This window comes from Sabethes cyaneus, chromosome 2 (assembly GCF_943734655.1).
Source record: "Sabethes cyaneus chromosome 2, idSabCyanKW18_F2, whole genome shotgun sequence".
Lineage (NCBI taxonomy): Eukaryota > Metazoa > Arthropoda > Insecta > Diptera > Culicidae > Sabethes > Sabethes cyaneus.
In genome coordinates, this window is record NC_071354.1 from 128745429 (window position 1) to 128762790 (window position 17362).

The window sequence follows — 17362 nt, forward strand, 5'->3', positions numbered from 1 at the left end:
TTATTCGAATATTTTTATAGTTATTCGATTAGTTGAATTAATCGAACGATTAACGGACATCACTAGCTACACGGGCTCGACAACTTTGAGGTAAATATTGGTATGTGTTAGTTTAGCACACGTCTAAAACCGCTTCTCATCCCAAATAGGATAACGTGAAGTCTATGCCACATTCGATTAATGTTCAGGCAGTTCAAACTAATAGGTAGCCAGTGGTTTCACTTCAGTATATTCCAGCTAAATATGTCAGATCTGACCGGCTCTGCTGCAGGCTGAACATCGCAAATTGTGGTTTTAGCCGCGGATGAATCTATACTCGGAATGCAGGTAACCACAGTCAGCAAACCTACACTGCAGAGCCACACCAAAAACGTACGTAAAATTCCTGTTAAAATTATAGTAATCTACGATATATATGTATAGACATAACCGATTGTTTGTTATTTGGATTGTGAAATAATGAGAAATCCGTCTAATTTATTTATATATTACCGTTCACATTATGCTTACTTCGAAAGAATCATATGAATCTTTTGCAATAATTGAATGTGGTGCATCTGCAAGTATACTTGAAAGTTTCTCTGCAAGTATACCTGCAGGTGCACCACATTCATTTATTGCAAAAGATTCGTTTGATTCATTCGGAGTAAGTATAACGTGAATGATCATAAAAACTATAAAATTTATAGTTGAGATGACTACGTTCATGGTTATTTCAACAATAGTTAATAACGTCATTTTTACCACGAAATTGTCACGACAACCAACTCGTCCCGTTCATTGCGTGTTTAAGATGACTATTTTCTTGTCAGCAATATCATACAAAACCTGGTCATGATAACAAAACCATTGTCATGATGACAATTGTATAGTTTTAAATTATAGTTGTCCCAACCATACATGGTCATTTTTACCATAAAATTGTCACTGCAACCAGCTAGTTCCGTTTATTTTTTTGTCCAAGATGACTATTTTCTTGTCAGTAAAACTATACAAAAAGTGGTTAATGTAGGGATTATAGTAAGGATTGAAATTAACTGAAGTTGAATTTGCAGTTTATTGTGGTAAGTCGTTTTAACGTGTTAATACAAGAGCGTTAAATTCTTAACGCAGCCTAAAACATTTGCCCAGTTCCGAACTGGCAGTTCGAGCTGACAAAAGCACACAAGAAGTGAGCGAAAAGTATTGACGCGAGAGCAGCGCAATGCCTTTATAATAGCTGCCAAAGGGAGAAAGGAAATGGCACAAATGTGTAGAGCGAGAGAGGAGTTGAGCGTTGAATAGGAAAAGCGAATGAGGATGAACATTCGACAGATATCAGGATTCAGTTGACGATATTTGTGTGAGAAGGATGTAAATGCACAGCAAGAAAAAAAGCGTCACGACAAATGGCGTAGCCGGTAGGATAGACACTCTACCTTGGTAAGTTGAAAACATACGATTTCGGGCCTGAGTGTGAATTAAACCTACCTCAATCGGACACGTTAATAAGAGCTTTATGTGGAAAAATGGATAACCAAGCAAAACGCTGGCATATAGTAAAAAAAAAGTCTGAATTAATAGTCAAAAAAAATATGATTGGGAAATAAGAATGTACACGCAAAAAAATGGAATGAGCGAAAACAAAAAAAAGGTGACGTGAGAAAAAAAAACGGATTTAACTGGCAAAACAAAATATTTATACGTACAAAAAAAGCGAAACAAAGATACATGCAAAAAAATAGAGACTAAGTAAAAAAAAAATGTACAGGCAAAAGATTGATGAGCAAAATAAAACGAAATTAATGTATAATGAAAAAAATGCAGTTGGAATATAGAATGAGCAAAAAAAAGTAAGAGATGAGCAAAACTAAACAAAATTTTGACAGTGAAAACATAACAGAATTAATAGGCAAAAAATGTGATTGGAAAATAGAATTAGAGGGTAAAAAAAACAGCGAATGAGCAAAACAAAAAAAACTATAGTGAAAACAAATGATAGGATATGGAGAAGAAAAAAATGCACAAGCAAAAATAAAAATAGCAAAAATGTATAGTATACAACCAAAAAAACGAGTTGAGCCCGCAATCAAGAAAGAACACGTGAAAAAAGTAAAGCTCAAGAAACAAACAAACAAAAAAAGGCGAATATGATGTTAAAAATGCTTATTATGAAGACTAAGATTATGAAGTGAATGATGATGTAAATGATGATGCAATTAATAATGATGGAAGTGTTGATGAAAATGATAATGGAAAGGATGAATATGGAAATGGTGATGACTGAAAAAATGATGGAACTGATGGTGGCAGTGATGACCATGAGGAGAATAATAATAATGCAAATTATGACAAAAATAATGATGATGGAAAGGACGATAATGGAAATGGTCGGAATAATGACAAAGGAAATCATGATGGAACTGATGATGACGGAAATGAGGGTAAAGATAATGGAAATGAAGACGATGGAAATGATGACGTCAAAGATGGTGAAAAAAAATGATGATTGAAATAATGATGATGGAACAGATTGTGATTGAAATAATGATGAAAATGTTGATGGAAATAATGATTAAAATAATGACGGAAATTATGATGCACTGATGATGACGGAAATGGCGATGGAAACACGGTACTACTGGGTAGCTATGTTTTTGCAGTCTATCTAACCATTTGCGTAAATGAAACAGCATGACACTACTATACGTTCTGTTCGTTTCTGTAAAGCCGGTATGCTACCAGATGGGTATTATTTTCAAATCTTAGCCAGGTTTCAGCAAATAATACCCGTACTGGCAGTAGAGGTTGGATACTGTCAAACACAGAGTAGCGATAGGGTTGCCAGTCCCTTGGATGGAAATGAAGACGTCAATGATGATGATGATGAAAATGATGGAATGATGCTTGAACTAGTAATGATGGAAATTGTGATGATGGACCTGATGGTTATTGAAATATTGGAGGAAATTTTGATGAAAATGATGATGAAATGATAGTGATGGAAATAATGATGTTGATGATTAAAATTATGATGCTGGAAAGAATGATGATGGAAATGATGATAGAAGCAATGATATTGGAAATTATTAAAATGATAGAAAGGAGGATAGTTTGTGACAGTTTTAGCGCACTTATGTGTAGTCGCATTTTCAAATAGCGGAATCCGGTTTAGTAAGAAATTCGGTATGATAATGATAGAAATTATGATGGAAATGGTGATGATGAACATCATGATGATTATGAATAGGATGATGAAGTTAATAAAAATGATAAGGATGATTTTGAAGATAATAGTGGAGTAAAATAGTATAAAAGACTGTTAAATAATAAGTTCATTTGATTATTTATGTATAAAATTGGATTTAAGACATTATCAGAGAATGTTCGCATTTAATTATATGGAACAAACGTAATAAACGTGAAAATTTTATTGTTATTGTAATCAGCGGTGTTATAGCGGTGATGCAGGTTACACTGGCATAAAATTATATAAAAATAAGTATATGATTTTTTTTATTTTTATAAACAAAACGTTGCCTTTGCAAATTTTAAGACATCTTTCGCAAAACGAGTAGAGAAGGGGAATATTGTAGGGATTATAGTAAGGATTGAAATTAACTGAAGTTGAATTTGCAGTTTATTGTGGTAAGTCGTTTTAACGTGTTAATACAAGAGCGTTAAATTCTTAACGCAGCCTAAAACATTTGCCCAGTTCCGAACTGGCAGTTCGAGCTGACAAAAGCACACAAGAAGTGAGCGAAAAGTATTGACGCGAGAGCAGCGCAATGCCTTTATAATAGCTGCCAAAGGGAGAAAGGAAATGGCACAAATGTGTAGAGCGAGAGAGGAGTTGAGCGTTGAATAGGAAAAGCGAATGAGGATGAACATTCGACAGATATCAAGATTCAGTTGACGATATTTGTGTGAGAAGGATGTAAATGCACAGCAAGAAAAAAAGCGTCACGACAGTTAAGATAACTAAAGCATTGTAATGATGACAATTTTATGGTATACAGATTATAGTTATGCCTACTATGCGTGGTCAACCGTACCATGCGTCCATTGTTCAAGCTTATAGTCGAAATAACCATGAAAATGTTGTCTAGACCAGTTTTCCCAGTCGGTTGAAAACCACCATACTTTTCTGGTCAAGCTTACCCCTAAAATGGTAGAATTTACCATGAAATTTTTCTGTGTGTACTGGAACATGTTAGATGCCAAAGTAAATTGATATATACCAGGTATGTGACCATCGAGGGTTGCATCAGTGTGTGTAGAAAGAAGAAGAAATAGTTCTGAAATATGGTGAAACTTGCATGAAAATTAAAACTAAATTAATTGTAATTAATGAATGCAGCTATATTATTCCAGAGAAATATTTGAACATTTACAATGAAATGTAAGGAATATATTTTAAAGTCATTTGCACTTGTAGCCTTCTTGAATTATGCGTAAAAAATTTGAGAACATGGGTGACTAACTATTTCGATGTGCAATTGAAAAATGAATTAATGTTTCTAATACTTCACGATCAATACGGTATACGGTTGCTTAAATTAAAACACGTTCCGTCCAACATTTTGCTTGCATGATGCTCTTGAATATCTGCCTCTGATGTCTTCTTTTAAAAATACTTTTATTCGAATAGATGCTTGTGCTACTGCTTGAAAATCCTTAAGTTGAAGTCACTGTTCCAAGATGATACCTTTTTATCATAAATTTGCCCGCTCACGTTGTTTGATATATATGCTCTTGTCTCAACACTACGTAGAAAACCATAAAAAGTAATCTTAGATTGCTACAAAACAGTCTTAGATGATAATTAACACTTTAAAAGCTTACCAGAAATCAGACGAAAAATATCGCGGGCGGATTACAATGTTGCTCATGCTGCTTATTGAACAATCATGTCCGAGCATTTTTAAGAATTTCTTTTTTGTTTCACTACTTGTAGGAAAGCGATATAAGGACATTTCTTTGAGACATCTTGATACCGCTTTGGCGAAAAAAATTCCGCTTGCAATTTGGAATGTTGCACTTCATTGTATTCATGAAAATACATACTAGAAATAATGTTCTAAGCATAAACATAAAAGGTGTAAGAAAAAAAAGACAAATCTTGCGTATCCAACGATTTTTTTAAAAAATTAACTAATTTTCCATACAAAATGCTCGAAATCTCAGAACTTGTGTAGAAGGGTTAGTGCAAAGTGTATATGACAGCTCGCATTGTCATATACCTGGTATATATCAATTTACTTTGGTTAGATGCTTCTTTTTTACTGAGGCGATGGGTATTGCATTTTCTCCGTGTGCATTGTGTCTGGACCTTTACCGTTCGAGGGGTGCTCTATTGAAGGATTACTCGTAGATTACATAAAAACCTTTTACACACTTTTTGTCATTTATCTGGTAGTCTGTTCTCTGTGCCTTAAGATCAGGATTTGGATCCAGAGCTGCCATAAATACAGATATTTGTGCATGCATAACTTTGGGACCCTACCGTTTTCTCCGGAGTATTTAATTTTCTCGATCTAATCTTTTAAATAACATAAATAGTCTATGGACTCTACATTAGTAGAGCCAGAAATCACAGCAACTGAAATAATTGATGGGTCCCAAATTTATGCATGCACAAATATCTGTATTTGTGGCAGCTCTGTTTGGATCACCGTAGAAGATGTCATTGCACCAGGAGAATCGAGCGCTTTCGAACTGCAGGTTGAGTATTTTCAATTTTCAGTGATGTGATAGTATACGTACGAAAAACGTACACGCTAACTCATATTTACCAATCATTTTTAATATAATTAGACTTTAAAACTAATCCGTTCTGAACATCTTGATTTGCGATCATTCTATTTGCTTTCGATATTTTACCCATTCCTAATTTAGGTAATCCCCGATTCAAACCTTCTAATAGCGAACATGCTTTGCATGGTTGCTGAGATGATATAAATCCACATCGATTACAAATCCCTTTACACGGCTTCTTAATAGAGGTTTTGAACATCAGTTGTTCTCCAGAGTGTATTATATCCATTATTGTTGATGATTTGACTTTTTCTAAGTCTTTTAAAAAGGCTCTTGCATGTCCTCTGTATGCGTTCGGTGCATACACACATTCTGTTGAGAAATAAATCAACTTTTTAAAGTGTGCATACATAACGATTTCCTTTTCATATGTATATTTAAGTGGTTTCACACGAGAAATTGAATCTGCAATATCTCCACCAGTTTTAATACTACAACATCTGCGTAATCGTGCCGTATCACCTCGAAGAATGTTCATCAATACGGTTTCAGCTATATCATCTGCATTATGACCAGTAGCAATACAGTCTACATTCAATAAACTGGCACCTCTATCCAGTGCTTGTCGTCTAAATACTCCACAAAAAGTACAGTTATTAGTGCGGCCTATTTTCGTAACGATTTCATCCATTGTCCAGTTGTAAAGCTTTTTATAAGATAGAATTTTTAAGTTCATTCCATAATCATCACGGTTGCGTTGTACTGTTTCGAGGCTATCATCTCGATAGCCTGTGATGCCTTCGTCTATTGAGAGTAGTACTAAATCGAGCTTGTAATTGTATCGTTCATTTAAGGTTTTTAATACATAAGCTAATACTGTACTATCTTTTCCTCCACTTGCAGCAATAGCAACTTTGCTTCCTGGCTTAAATAAGGCATTCTGCTGAATAGTGTTATGTATCTCGGTTTCAAAGGCCAGATAAAAACATTCTTTGCATAGGGCATCTCCAGTCTTCGGACGCTGTAAAACCAAAAATGTATTAGAGAATATTGAGATTTTCAATGCTATTCGCGACTACGAAATTTCACGCCAGCGTTTTTGTGACGGTGTGAGCGTCATTTTTGTGAGTCAACCAAAAGGAGTGCCCCTACAAACAGATTTTGCCATTCAATAAGACCCATGGTAAACCAGTTACGTTTTGGCCAGATCTGCATAGCATGCTGATACAAGACAAATTGAATCCAGTTCATCCCAAAAGTCCCAAAAGAATTGAATTCGCCAAATTGTCCCCAGTTTCGTCCAACAGAGGTGTATTGGGCGATAATGAAGCGGAAACTGAAGACCCAAGTAACCACATGCATTATATCATAGTACTAATTTCCTTTAACTAATTTCCTACATTTTCCTTAAAAAACTTGTGTCCGAAAATTTGAATCAAAATATGTTAAACAGTAACACCACAGACAAACAGACATAACTCTTGGAAGAAAAATCAACAAAAATTATCGTACCTCACATTTAGCCTGAACACTAGCACCATCTATGATCGACATTCCCAAATATCAAATAGCAATATGGGTGTTCCTCGAAGTAGCAAGTATTTTTTATGGGGAATTCCCCTTCTTTCGTCAAAAAGCGCCACTTTGACCAAAACGGAGACATTCCCAACTAAGCCCAAATTTGAAATGACGGTTTTATCGGTACGATGAATGGAAAACGAGTGTTATGTCTGTTTGTCTGTGGTAACACCACAGAGAACAGACATCCAAGCGAAAGGTCCCCTCTTGGATAAAACTTATGTCAAATTAGTTGGGAAACTATAGTGATGATGTCGCTAAAGGCGCATAAAATTCTCCACTAAACTCACAACAGCTAGCTTCTGGCGCTAGCATAACGCTCACAGTCTATATGTACTAGCGCCAGAGGAGCCAAAGGTTGTCAGTGTACAAATCAAAAGAATCATTTAGTTGGGAAACTATAGCACAGAGAACAGGCATCCAAGCGAAAGGTCCCCACTTGGATAAAACTTATGTCATATTAGTTGGAAAACTATAGTGATGATGTCGCTAACGGCGCATAAAATTCTACACTAAACTCACAACAGCTGGCTTCTGGCGCTAGCATAACGCTTATAGTTCATATATACTAGCGCCAGAGGAGCCAAAGGTTGTCAGTGTGCAAATCAAAAGAATCATTTAGTTGGGAAACTATAGTGGTGGCGACGCTAGCATATTAGGTGATTTTAATTTGAAATTTTATCCAAGAATTCCCGATAAATTTGTTCCTGAATGGATGTCTGTTCTCTGTGACTATAGTGGTTGGGAGGCTAGCATATTAGGTGATTTTAACTTGAAATTTTATCCAATTCCCGAAAAATTTGTTCCTGAATGGATGTCTGTTCTCTGTGGTAACACCATCTGCACAACATACCGCTATGTCACGGTGCTCCAAATAGCGTTTTTATCAAAAAAAAATTCTCCATGAAATCTGAGTACACCAGCCGATTTGTAGCACTTACCACTATATTTGGGTGAAATTTAAAAAAATCGTAGGCACGGTTTTGGAGATATGCCCTTTTAAAATGAAAAGAGTATAAATCATAAGAAAATTGACGCAATAGCTATACAAATACGCTTGTTTAGTGCGCACAAGAGTACCAAATATTTTAATATTTTTGAGATGTGCTGCATGCAATATAACGGAAATATGAATGACTTAATGAGTTTTGAATAATAATAATAAATTATTATGTAAAGTCGCTTGCCACTCACTAAAGAAGACTACAAGCCGTTTTGGCTAGGACTTGTAGCCTTCTTTAGTGAGTGGCAAGCTTTAGACATAAAATATTGTAGTACTAAAAGAAGTTTTCCAATTTTTTCTCGTGTATTAATGAATTTTGCTTTAATTAACTGCATATTTGTGAATATGTATAGAGTAAAGAGGGGCAAAAGTGTGATTCAATGGTTTATCAGTGCAGATTGCGCGTAATTTGACAACATTAGTATGAATAGTCGAATACTGCAGTAGCTATTTCATGAGATAGCTTCAATTTATCGTAAACATTTGTTGTTTATGAAGCATAATTGCTGAATTAAGTGTAAATGTTACTTTGGAGCGGTTTTGATGTAATATTTCGTTATATGGCAAATACGGCTCCTGTTGATATGAAGGCTATTGCTTGTTGAAACATTGCAGCAGCGTTTCGTATCGCTCAAACACCTTTTTTAAAAATGCGGTGAGAGAAATTCTCAAAATATATTTCTATTTCCATAATTTGATCAAACCCCTTAAAACGTCTTGTAGGGCAAAAATGCGATTCACGGGCGGAGCAAAAGTGCGATTCATGGACAAGTTTTTTTTTGTTAGATTATAGTCACTTTAACCAGCTTGGGTCATTCGTGACTTCTGCGGGGTTGGGATTTGAACCCAGGTCCTCGGCGTGAATGCTAACCACTACGTCGGGACTAACCCCTCATGGGCAAGTAAATAATGCGTTGGTAATTATGAATTGGATTCAAACGAACTTTTGCCACGCTAGTGGGCATTTTTATTTTTCGTAAAACTTTCCTACGATTTTCTTCGTGATTATCCATTAGAGTAAGATGGGGCATAAGTGCGACATTTGAAGTTGTTTTCAATTTTCATGAAATGAAGCACAACAGTAAACTATATTTAATATTGATGTAACAACTCAACATCTTCACATTCAGCTATAAATCATCTGGAGCAATAGTATTAAAATTTATCATTTTTCTGATCGGGTGCCGAATCGCACTTTTGCCAAATTAGCACGGAAAAAGTGCGTTGACCGCGAGACAAAAGTTCGTAGTTTGAATTTATGAAATTAGTGCACTTGCTAATACACTAATTGAATTGCACTTTTGTCCCATTTGATGCTTGGCGGGATTTGATTAAATTATGTAAAATAGAAATATATTTAGTAAGTTTTTCTCACCGCATTTTCAAAAGAGATGCTTGAGTAATGTGAAATGCTGCTTCAACTATGTTTATATTGCGTTTCCCGTATTCTGTTTCTGTTTCTGTTTGCAGCACAAGGTGGGGCAGTTAGAGCCAAGTCTGTCCAGGGCTGAGATAAGGTGGTTGTGATAATGATAAAAGAATCCGTGCGGATTACGCTAGCGCCATAATGTGTTGGTGATTATGGATTAATGGGCGGAAGAAGAGTGACAGAACTTAGCTCGTTATAATTGTGTGCTTGGTCAATATAGCATAAGATGGCTTGTACTTATCTTGTTTTCTCCTTCCTTTGTTTGTTTCCTCATCTTGTTCGTAGTCAATCTTAATTAAACCTAAAGCAGGCTCCACGCCGGCCGTCCTCTTCATCGTTGTCACCAGTGCAATCATCTGTGGCTGATCTCTTGCCTCCCCTCACGACAACATTGTTGCCGTGAGAAGAAGCGATAGAGATCAGGCAGAGAAAGAAAAGAAAAGAAAAGAAAAGAAGAAATTTTTAGTCAACATGTTGATCGCAATTTTCGAGTTAGTAATATCACGAGAATTCCATCACCTATGCTACTACCGACTAACTACTCGCTAGGCTGGACGCTACTCATCTCCCAAATACCCATGTCATCACGATTGACCCAGCGCTGTTCAACAACCTATGCTCATTAAAAGCCACAGCCGCCTCTTTATCTACCATCTTTGCAGTATTGTAGCTGATGGCGTAAATTTTCGAATATTTTGTGCGGAATATTATTCAAGAGCAATATTATCGCTCAGAACTATCGAAAAACTACTTGAACTTCCGAAAAATAGAGCAGATGCGATATAATGGGGACTGGTACTCGCTCGTATTATTCCCGGTGGCATTAATTGCATATTTGTAGCGGTAGTCAACCGATTTGTCGGTATGCTCTTCAGACCGTGGTCAATTGAAATGATTCTGTAACTAAGAAGGGATGAGGTAGATCAAAAAGAATTTCACTTGGAGATATGTATATATGCCGTGTTAAGTCTTAAGTGTAAGCTGTCACTGAAGCAAGACTTAATAAGATGTTAACTCATACCATGGCCATATATTATGTACTATGACCCCATTTTAGGAAGTGGGAATGATGGTATATTGAGGACAGCCCTTCGCTATCGCTTGAATCAGCCAGAGAATCGAATACCTGTTTTTACTTGAAGAAGTTTTAACTCTAAAAAGATTTAGTTAGAAATGGAATTTCAGTTGAAGTCTGCCAGCATTGGGCAATGGACAGAACAAAATATATATCGAGGCTATAAAGCTTTTCGAGAGATCCACTAAGTCCGACCGCGACAACAGCCGCAAGAATGGAGAGGAGCAGGCCGCCGGTGAGTTGCCACCGTTCGACTTGATGGACTCTCCGACAGAGGCTCATCAGCATTAGGAGGGCCCTTGGGAGACAAACAGCGTCATTCATGATCATTTTATGTTGTTAGTTGAATACCGTTAACGCGGTTAGTCACAAAACATGCAAATCATTCTAATAAGGAGGGAAATAAGAAAAAAATAATTATAGTTAATTACATCCAAAACAATACAATAGAGGTGACAGTAACAGTAACGATAGCAATATTAGTAATAATAGTAATAACATAGGAAACTGACACAGGAAACACAGCTACTGACTATAACTTCCTGCCCATTAATAATTGTAGTTTGGCAGCATGGGTATAAAAAGAATTTCCGACTCATCATAGAACACTCAAACATATATTTATTCGTACCTATACACCCATGCACACTCATACATGCATACACATGTATACATGTATGTGTGTGTATATTTTTCAGTGCTGTGCTGTCCATAATCGCATAACAGCCACAAATTCTATGGCAATCTCATAGAAAATGTCTCGATTACGCAAATAAAGACATCACATCATTTTTGAACACTCGTTCGTTCTAACTAGCGATAAATTTTAATTTTCATGAGTAAGTCAAAATCTCATGAATGGTGGGTAGGATTTGGTTTCAGTTTTCTAGAGAAATTTCTGTGCATACCAGCAATTCATCTAGGGAACTGAGTAAGCCCTCCCGGTGCTTCGGCCCAAACGGATTGAATTTAAAATCAAATCCGTTCGATTTCGCTCCATTCCGCTTTACGAGACACATGCTACAGGTAAAGGTAAATTATGCAATACTACATACTACACATATATCCAACTTAAACTATATTACATTCTACATGCTGTAGCATGGTCATCATTCTACAATTTTTACGCATCATACGCCACTCACGCTCACTGTTCAAAACTGCAGAAATCACGTTTAGTCCGACGCTTGTATTTAAATATCTCCGTCGCGTTCAAAATTCAGCGCTTTTCAAAAACTTATCCACTGTTTCCGTCTCACCATGAAAAATGAACACGATCAGGATCTCGGAATTTATTCTGGGAGGATCGGTGGTCAGGATTCACAAGTTTTGAGAATTTAATGTGGAGAACGTACATGATCGTTTGGTCGGAATTCATTCTGATGTGATCATGATTCGAAGACCCATAAGTTTAAGTATTTTACGAATTGTTGTACAGGTGTTCGGAAATGATACCGGATAAGTAAATAATTCCAGTTGTTACTTTAGTACCTTTCGAAATTTTTTTGAGAATTGGGGTTGGGGAAGCTTGCCATCTACTGTAGAGATTTCATAGTACCATAGCCTGGATAAACTACGTAAAATGTAACCCTACAAAAATTTGATTAAAATTGTTCCAATTTTAATCAAATTTTTGTACAGTTAGTGGGGGATGATGTAGCATGGTCATCATTCTACAATTTTTACGCATCATACGCCACTCACGCTCACTGTTCAAAACTGCAGAAATCACGTTTAGTCCGACGCTTGTATTTAAATATCTCCGTCGCGTTCAAAATTCAGCGCTTTTCAAAAACTTATCCACTGTTTCCGTCTCACCAAAGCCGAATCGTGCAAAAGAAGGGAAGCGCGATTGAACCGACACGCGAAAGAACGGGATGATACCACTAAACCTTTAGAAAGACACGAACGTTGAAGAGTCGTTTTCTAAAGAAAACGTACTTCCGTGAAAAGAATTTGAATGCCTACTATTTTATCTGAGGATTTCCAAATTTCTGCCCTTTCATTTCGATCCAGATCGTGGAAGAGACTAGTGGTATTTTAGTAGTTACGCGTGCGTTATTTTGTAAGTTTGATTCAAATGTGAGAAAGTTTAACGGTCGATTTATAACAAAGTTCCTCTTTTGCTGATTAGGTAGGAGTATTAGCTAGTGCGGTCGAAAGCTTAGGCAGTGCGGTCCTTCGTCTACGGACGATTTTTCGTGTGTTGCGTGACAGACAAGAAGGTAAGATAATTTAAAAAAGGTGTGTGATGGTAAAAATACTCAAAGGCGTCGACAGCCGATCGACGGCTTCTTTTGTCAGATTTTCTTTTGCTGCGACCGCTTTCTGCCAACCCGCTTCTAGCGACGCCTAAGCGGTACCACCACTTCACGACGGCATCGAAAAGCAGCGCTAAGCAAACCACGCGCTTCGCTTTTTTCTGGCAACGCTCAACCATCGCTAGTGCAACGGCTCAACACTGCCGCGCCGCCATCGTAGCATCACGTTTCCGAACGACGCTGTTCGACGCCAACGCAGATCTTGTTCGGCGCCATCGCGACGACGCCATCATTGCAACGGCCGACGCCGTGCTTGTCATCGGTTACAGCCAAAAAGCAGCTGATCGGTACCGTGAGTAAACAAACGTGCACGTAAAACTTAGAATCCACACACACGCCTTTTCAAATCTTACCGCTCGAAGAACGAGCTCGAAAACAAACGAGTAGACCTTTGTGCCGTTCTGCGACTATCACCAGAACGAGCCGACAGAGACCGCACTGTAGGAAAGGGGGGAAAGAGATAACCAGAGTTAGGTCTATTAATAGAACTGGAGACGTCGATAAAGAAGACCGAATTGAATAAACCCACGTTGTTGATTGTATAGCGGTATTTTATCTGTAACCCTCGATACTCCCTGTTATAAGTCGCCCCTGAGAACATTTCTCACATTCGCGTCCGATATTTTGAATTTCACTTTGTTTTTTTACTCCGCTTGGCTGGCGGGAAGCAGCCACACTATTACTCTGAAGCGAGAAGGAGAGAAGGATAGGGAGATCTTTGCCGGTGATGATAACATTCTACTTATAGGTTCTGTCTTCTTTGAACCGGTTTGAACAACGACCGCCTTGTCTTCGCTGAAGGTAATAGTGGCACCATCTGGACGCGGGTAGATTAACGTTCCAGGTGTGCAAATCAACCGTTCCTTTGCGCGATTCGGGACCCATTTTCCACAACCTGCCCTGAGGTTAGGTTTCGTGCCGGGCAACCTTAACCGAGCGAGTGGTCCTCTTTCAGAGGTGGCGCTTAAGCCACTCGTCTTAAACGGCCTGAAGAGCTCTGGCGAACGGAAGATAACTCGCGGGCAAGCCGCCCACGTTATAATGCGGAACTAAGATTTTTAGGTCGTTTAGCCGAAGTACGCGTCAAATCACCTACCCATGGGAGGGGTTTATATTGCGTTTCCCGTCGTTAAAGAAACTGACTAAAAAAATGACATCAAAGCTCAGTCACTCGCGGCCTCCTGTCATCATTAAATCTAATTTGCTCAACGATGATTGTTGTGCGTGACTCTGTTCAATGTTGCTCGAAAAAGTTCTAACAATATTTTTTTCGAGCTCAACATTTAGGTGACTTTATTAACTGTACGCCACAAACTTGATTGCCTGGCGTTTTCCTTTAGACAGCACGGATCGATTTCGTAATGATACGATGATATTTGTTGCCGTTTGCTTGCAGTAAATATTTTCTCCCGCGTTCATCGACTGATACTCCGCGAGCAAAAGATTCAGAAGTTTTCATCGAGATTCATGCGCACTTGGTTTCGACGTACCGAAAATGAGTTACTTGTCATTTCTTTAGTCAGTTTCTTTAGTCGTCGTATTTCGATTGTTTTCCCTCAATTCTGACAGCTTTGAAAAATTCGAAAACGATAATTGAATAGCAAGTTGTTCCAACATGAATGGCAGCATTATGTCCACCTCATACATTGAGCCAAATTCCCAGCGAAGATGCTTCAAGGCAGCCAAAACAAATTCAAGTGCTACAGTTATTTGATGGACTGCTGCAAACTTTTCATCGCTCGTTGTAATTTCGCATTACACTCCAATTTAATTAGATTTCTTTAAATAATCCATTCAATTTTAAAAATCTCTTCAGCACTAATTACAAGCTGTGCTTTCAATTAGACATATTTTTGAAGCGGAGTTTTAATTAAATGCCCGAAAGAAGGAAAATACACATTTTTTGCCCTTTTACAACCAGTATATTGGTATTCAAAATTTGGCCTGTTTCGGTACTACCGGTTAGACCGCCCTAGTCCATATCCTTTTTGGGAAATTTCTAACGTGCGCTACGCGTACGAGAGACAGATTCATCATTTATACAAAATTCTTATGTTTCAACGTTCATTCATTTCAAAAATAGTTATAAATAAAAGATTTGTTCACAAAAATTGTAAGTATATTCTGAAAAACGCAAAAAAATGAAGTGAAGAAGAGTTTCATGAACATATTTATTATTTTGAGGCGGAAAACTATGTACTTTTGAAAACCCTGAAAGTGTTTAAACCATGTAATCGCCCAGTTAGCTTCGAGGTACGATGCTGGTCTAACAAGTCAGTCGTCGCAGGTTCGAATCTCGGCTAGGCGATGCTGCTAGATGGAGTCAGTAGTTTTTTTACACTAGTTTCGTAATTGTCCTGTAGTCTAACAGCCGGCTGCGAAGTCTGTCGGTAAATAAGGGTCAAGTCTTAGAAAGACGTTTAAACCCAAGGCTTTTTTAAACCATGTATGCATGTATAAATATCAAAAAAATCCGGTAATTGTTTGAATATTCTACAAACAGATAATTAACTCTTTGTTCATTCACTTGTGCGTTTTTTATTTTATTTTTTACTGTCGGTCAGGTATCTAAACTAAAATTCTGCCAAACCTATTCTCTACTTTTTCAAGCTAAACAGCGATTCGTTGTGCATATTGCAGTAAAGCTCAACGTATTTTGATTTACCATTTCGGATACAAGTTTTCATAGGAAAATGTAAGAGATGTCATGTCGGTTCGTCGGTCCGAAAGCAGAATTTAACACAAGGCTTTGTTTTTTTTGTACCACAAGGACTTTGTTTTTTATTACCCACTTTTAATTTCAAATCTTTCTAAAAGAACACAGATCTACAGATCAAAGTTGTCTAGTAATTCCTGGTACGCAGATTTCATTCTGGGTGTACAGATTCATTTGTCTCAGAATGGAATTCAGAATTAATAAATTTTCGTTAAGACCAATTTTCGCCAAATTTCCGACAAGTTCAAACTCGCAACATTTTTCCCCATTTCCCGAGTGTGGTCACCCTTTTATCAGTTACGAGTCATGATACATGCCATCAAGACGTATCAAGGGGCATAGTTAGAAAATTTTCCTAGGAAGGTCATGCAAAAAAAAATCTGATATAGCCTAACCGTGAGGATTTGGAATTATTTTCAATCAAAAGCCATTTTGGTTTCAATTGAGCGTTCCTCCAAAGAAAATAGATGTTAAAACTTAAACCCCCAATCGTACCCTTCGAGGTATGTTATATGTTCGAATCTCGATCTTTTCGACATGCGGTGAGGATCGAGACGAGTTGATTGCTTATCCTGTATGCTTTTACATCACTCTTGAGGTGGGATCCGTGAAGCGAGTATCGAAACGAGAAGCTCGATTTTCAGTAGAAGTAGTCAATTCCTTAACTACGCAGATGACTTCAATATTATAGCCGTAAACTGCAACGGCGGAGTACTTCTACGCAAAGCTAAAAGTGAAGGCAATGAGAATTGGGCTGGAAATAAATGCGTCACAGACCTAATGGTAGAGACTCAAAGCAGATGAACGTGCGCTTTTCACGGACGGTAATCGTTGACGAAGGCGGACCTGAAGTGGTAGATGAGTTCGTGTATTTGGGATCGCTGGTGGCCGCGGATAACAGCACTAGTAAGCAGATCCAGCGCATTCAAGCAGGAAATCGAGCCTTCACAAAACACTATGATCACAAGCCGCCGTACGAAGCCAACAATGTACAAACCGCTCATTAGACCGGTAGTTTTTATGGATTTGGCGATGCTCACGGAGAACATACGCGCCTTTGCTATGTTCGAGAGGAAGCTGCTGCGGACGACACTTGCCGGAGTACAAGCTGAAAGCGGAGAAGCGTATGAATAACGAACAACAGACACTGCTAAGGAAGATTACTATCGTTATCTAGCAAAAATTGATAAGTCACAGTGGACCGCACACACTTCTAACAGGACAGGAAATCACTTCTATTCAACAACCCCATCGGGACTCAAAACAGAGGGGTCCTACGTGTGATATAGCTGGACCAGGTCCAAATCGACTTGCGACATCTCTGAGACACCTGGCGACGAGTAATTCATGATCGAGTTGAACGATGACGACTGTTTGAAACAACACGAACCACCCCGGATCAATGCTGGTCTCCAATGATTTAATTCCATTTCTTCTTGGCTGGCCATACAATTTTACCGAACGTTCAGCTGTTTAGATTTCGGTAAAATTTTACCGAATTCGG

At 37.8% G+C, this 17362-nt stretch overlaps 1 protein-coding gene across 1 annotated transcript in view; it reads right to left on the bottom strand.

The window, feature by feature from the left end:
- Positions 1-5735: 5735 nt before the first annotated feature.
- The window catches only part of LOC128737115 (cytoplasmic tRNA 2-thiolation protein 1), a 28445-nt gene continuing 16818 nt past the window's right edge, over positions 5736-17362 (bottom strand). The window contains exon 2 of the mRNA XM_053831679.1: positions 5736-6757. Within this exon, the coding sequence (XP_053687654.1) occupies positions 5771-6757 (987 nt within the window). The 3' untranslated portion in view covers positions 5736-5770. The remainder of the gene's footprint in view (positions 6758-17362) is intronic.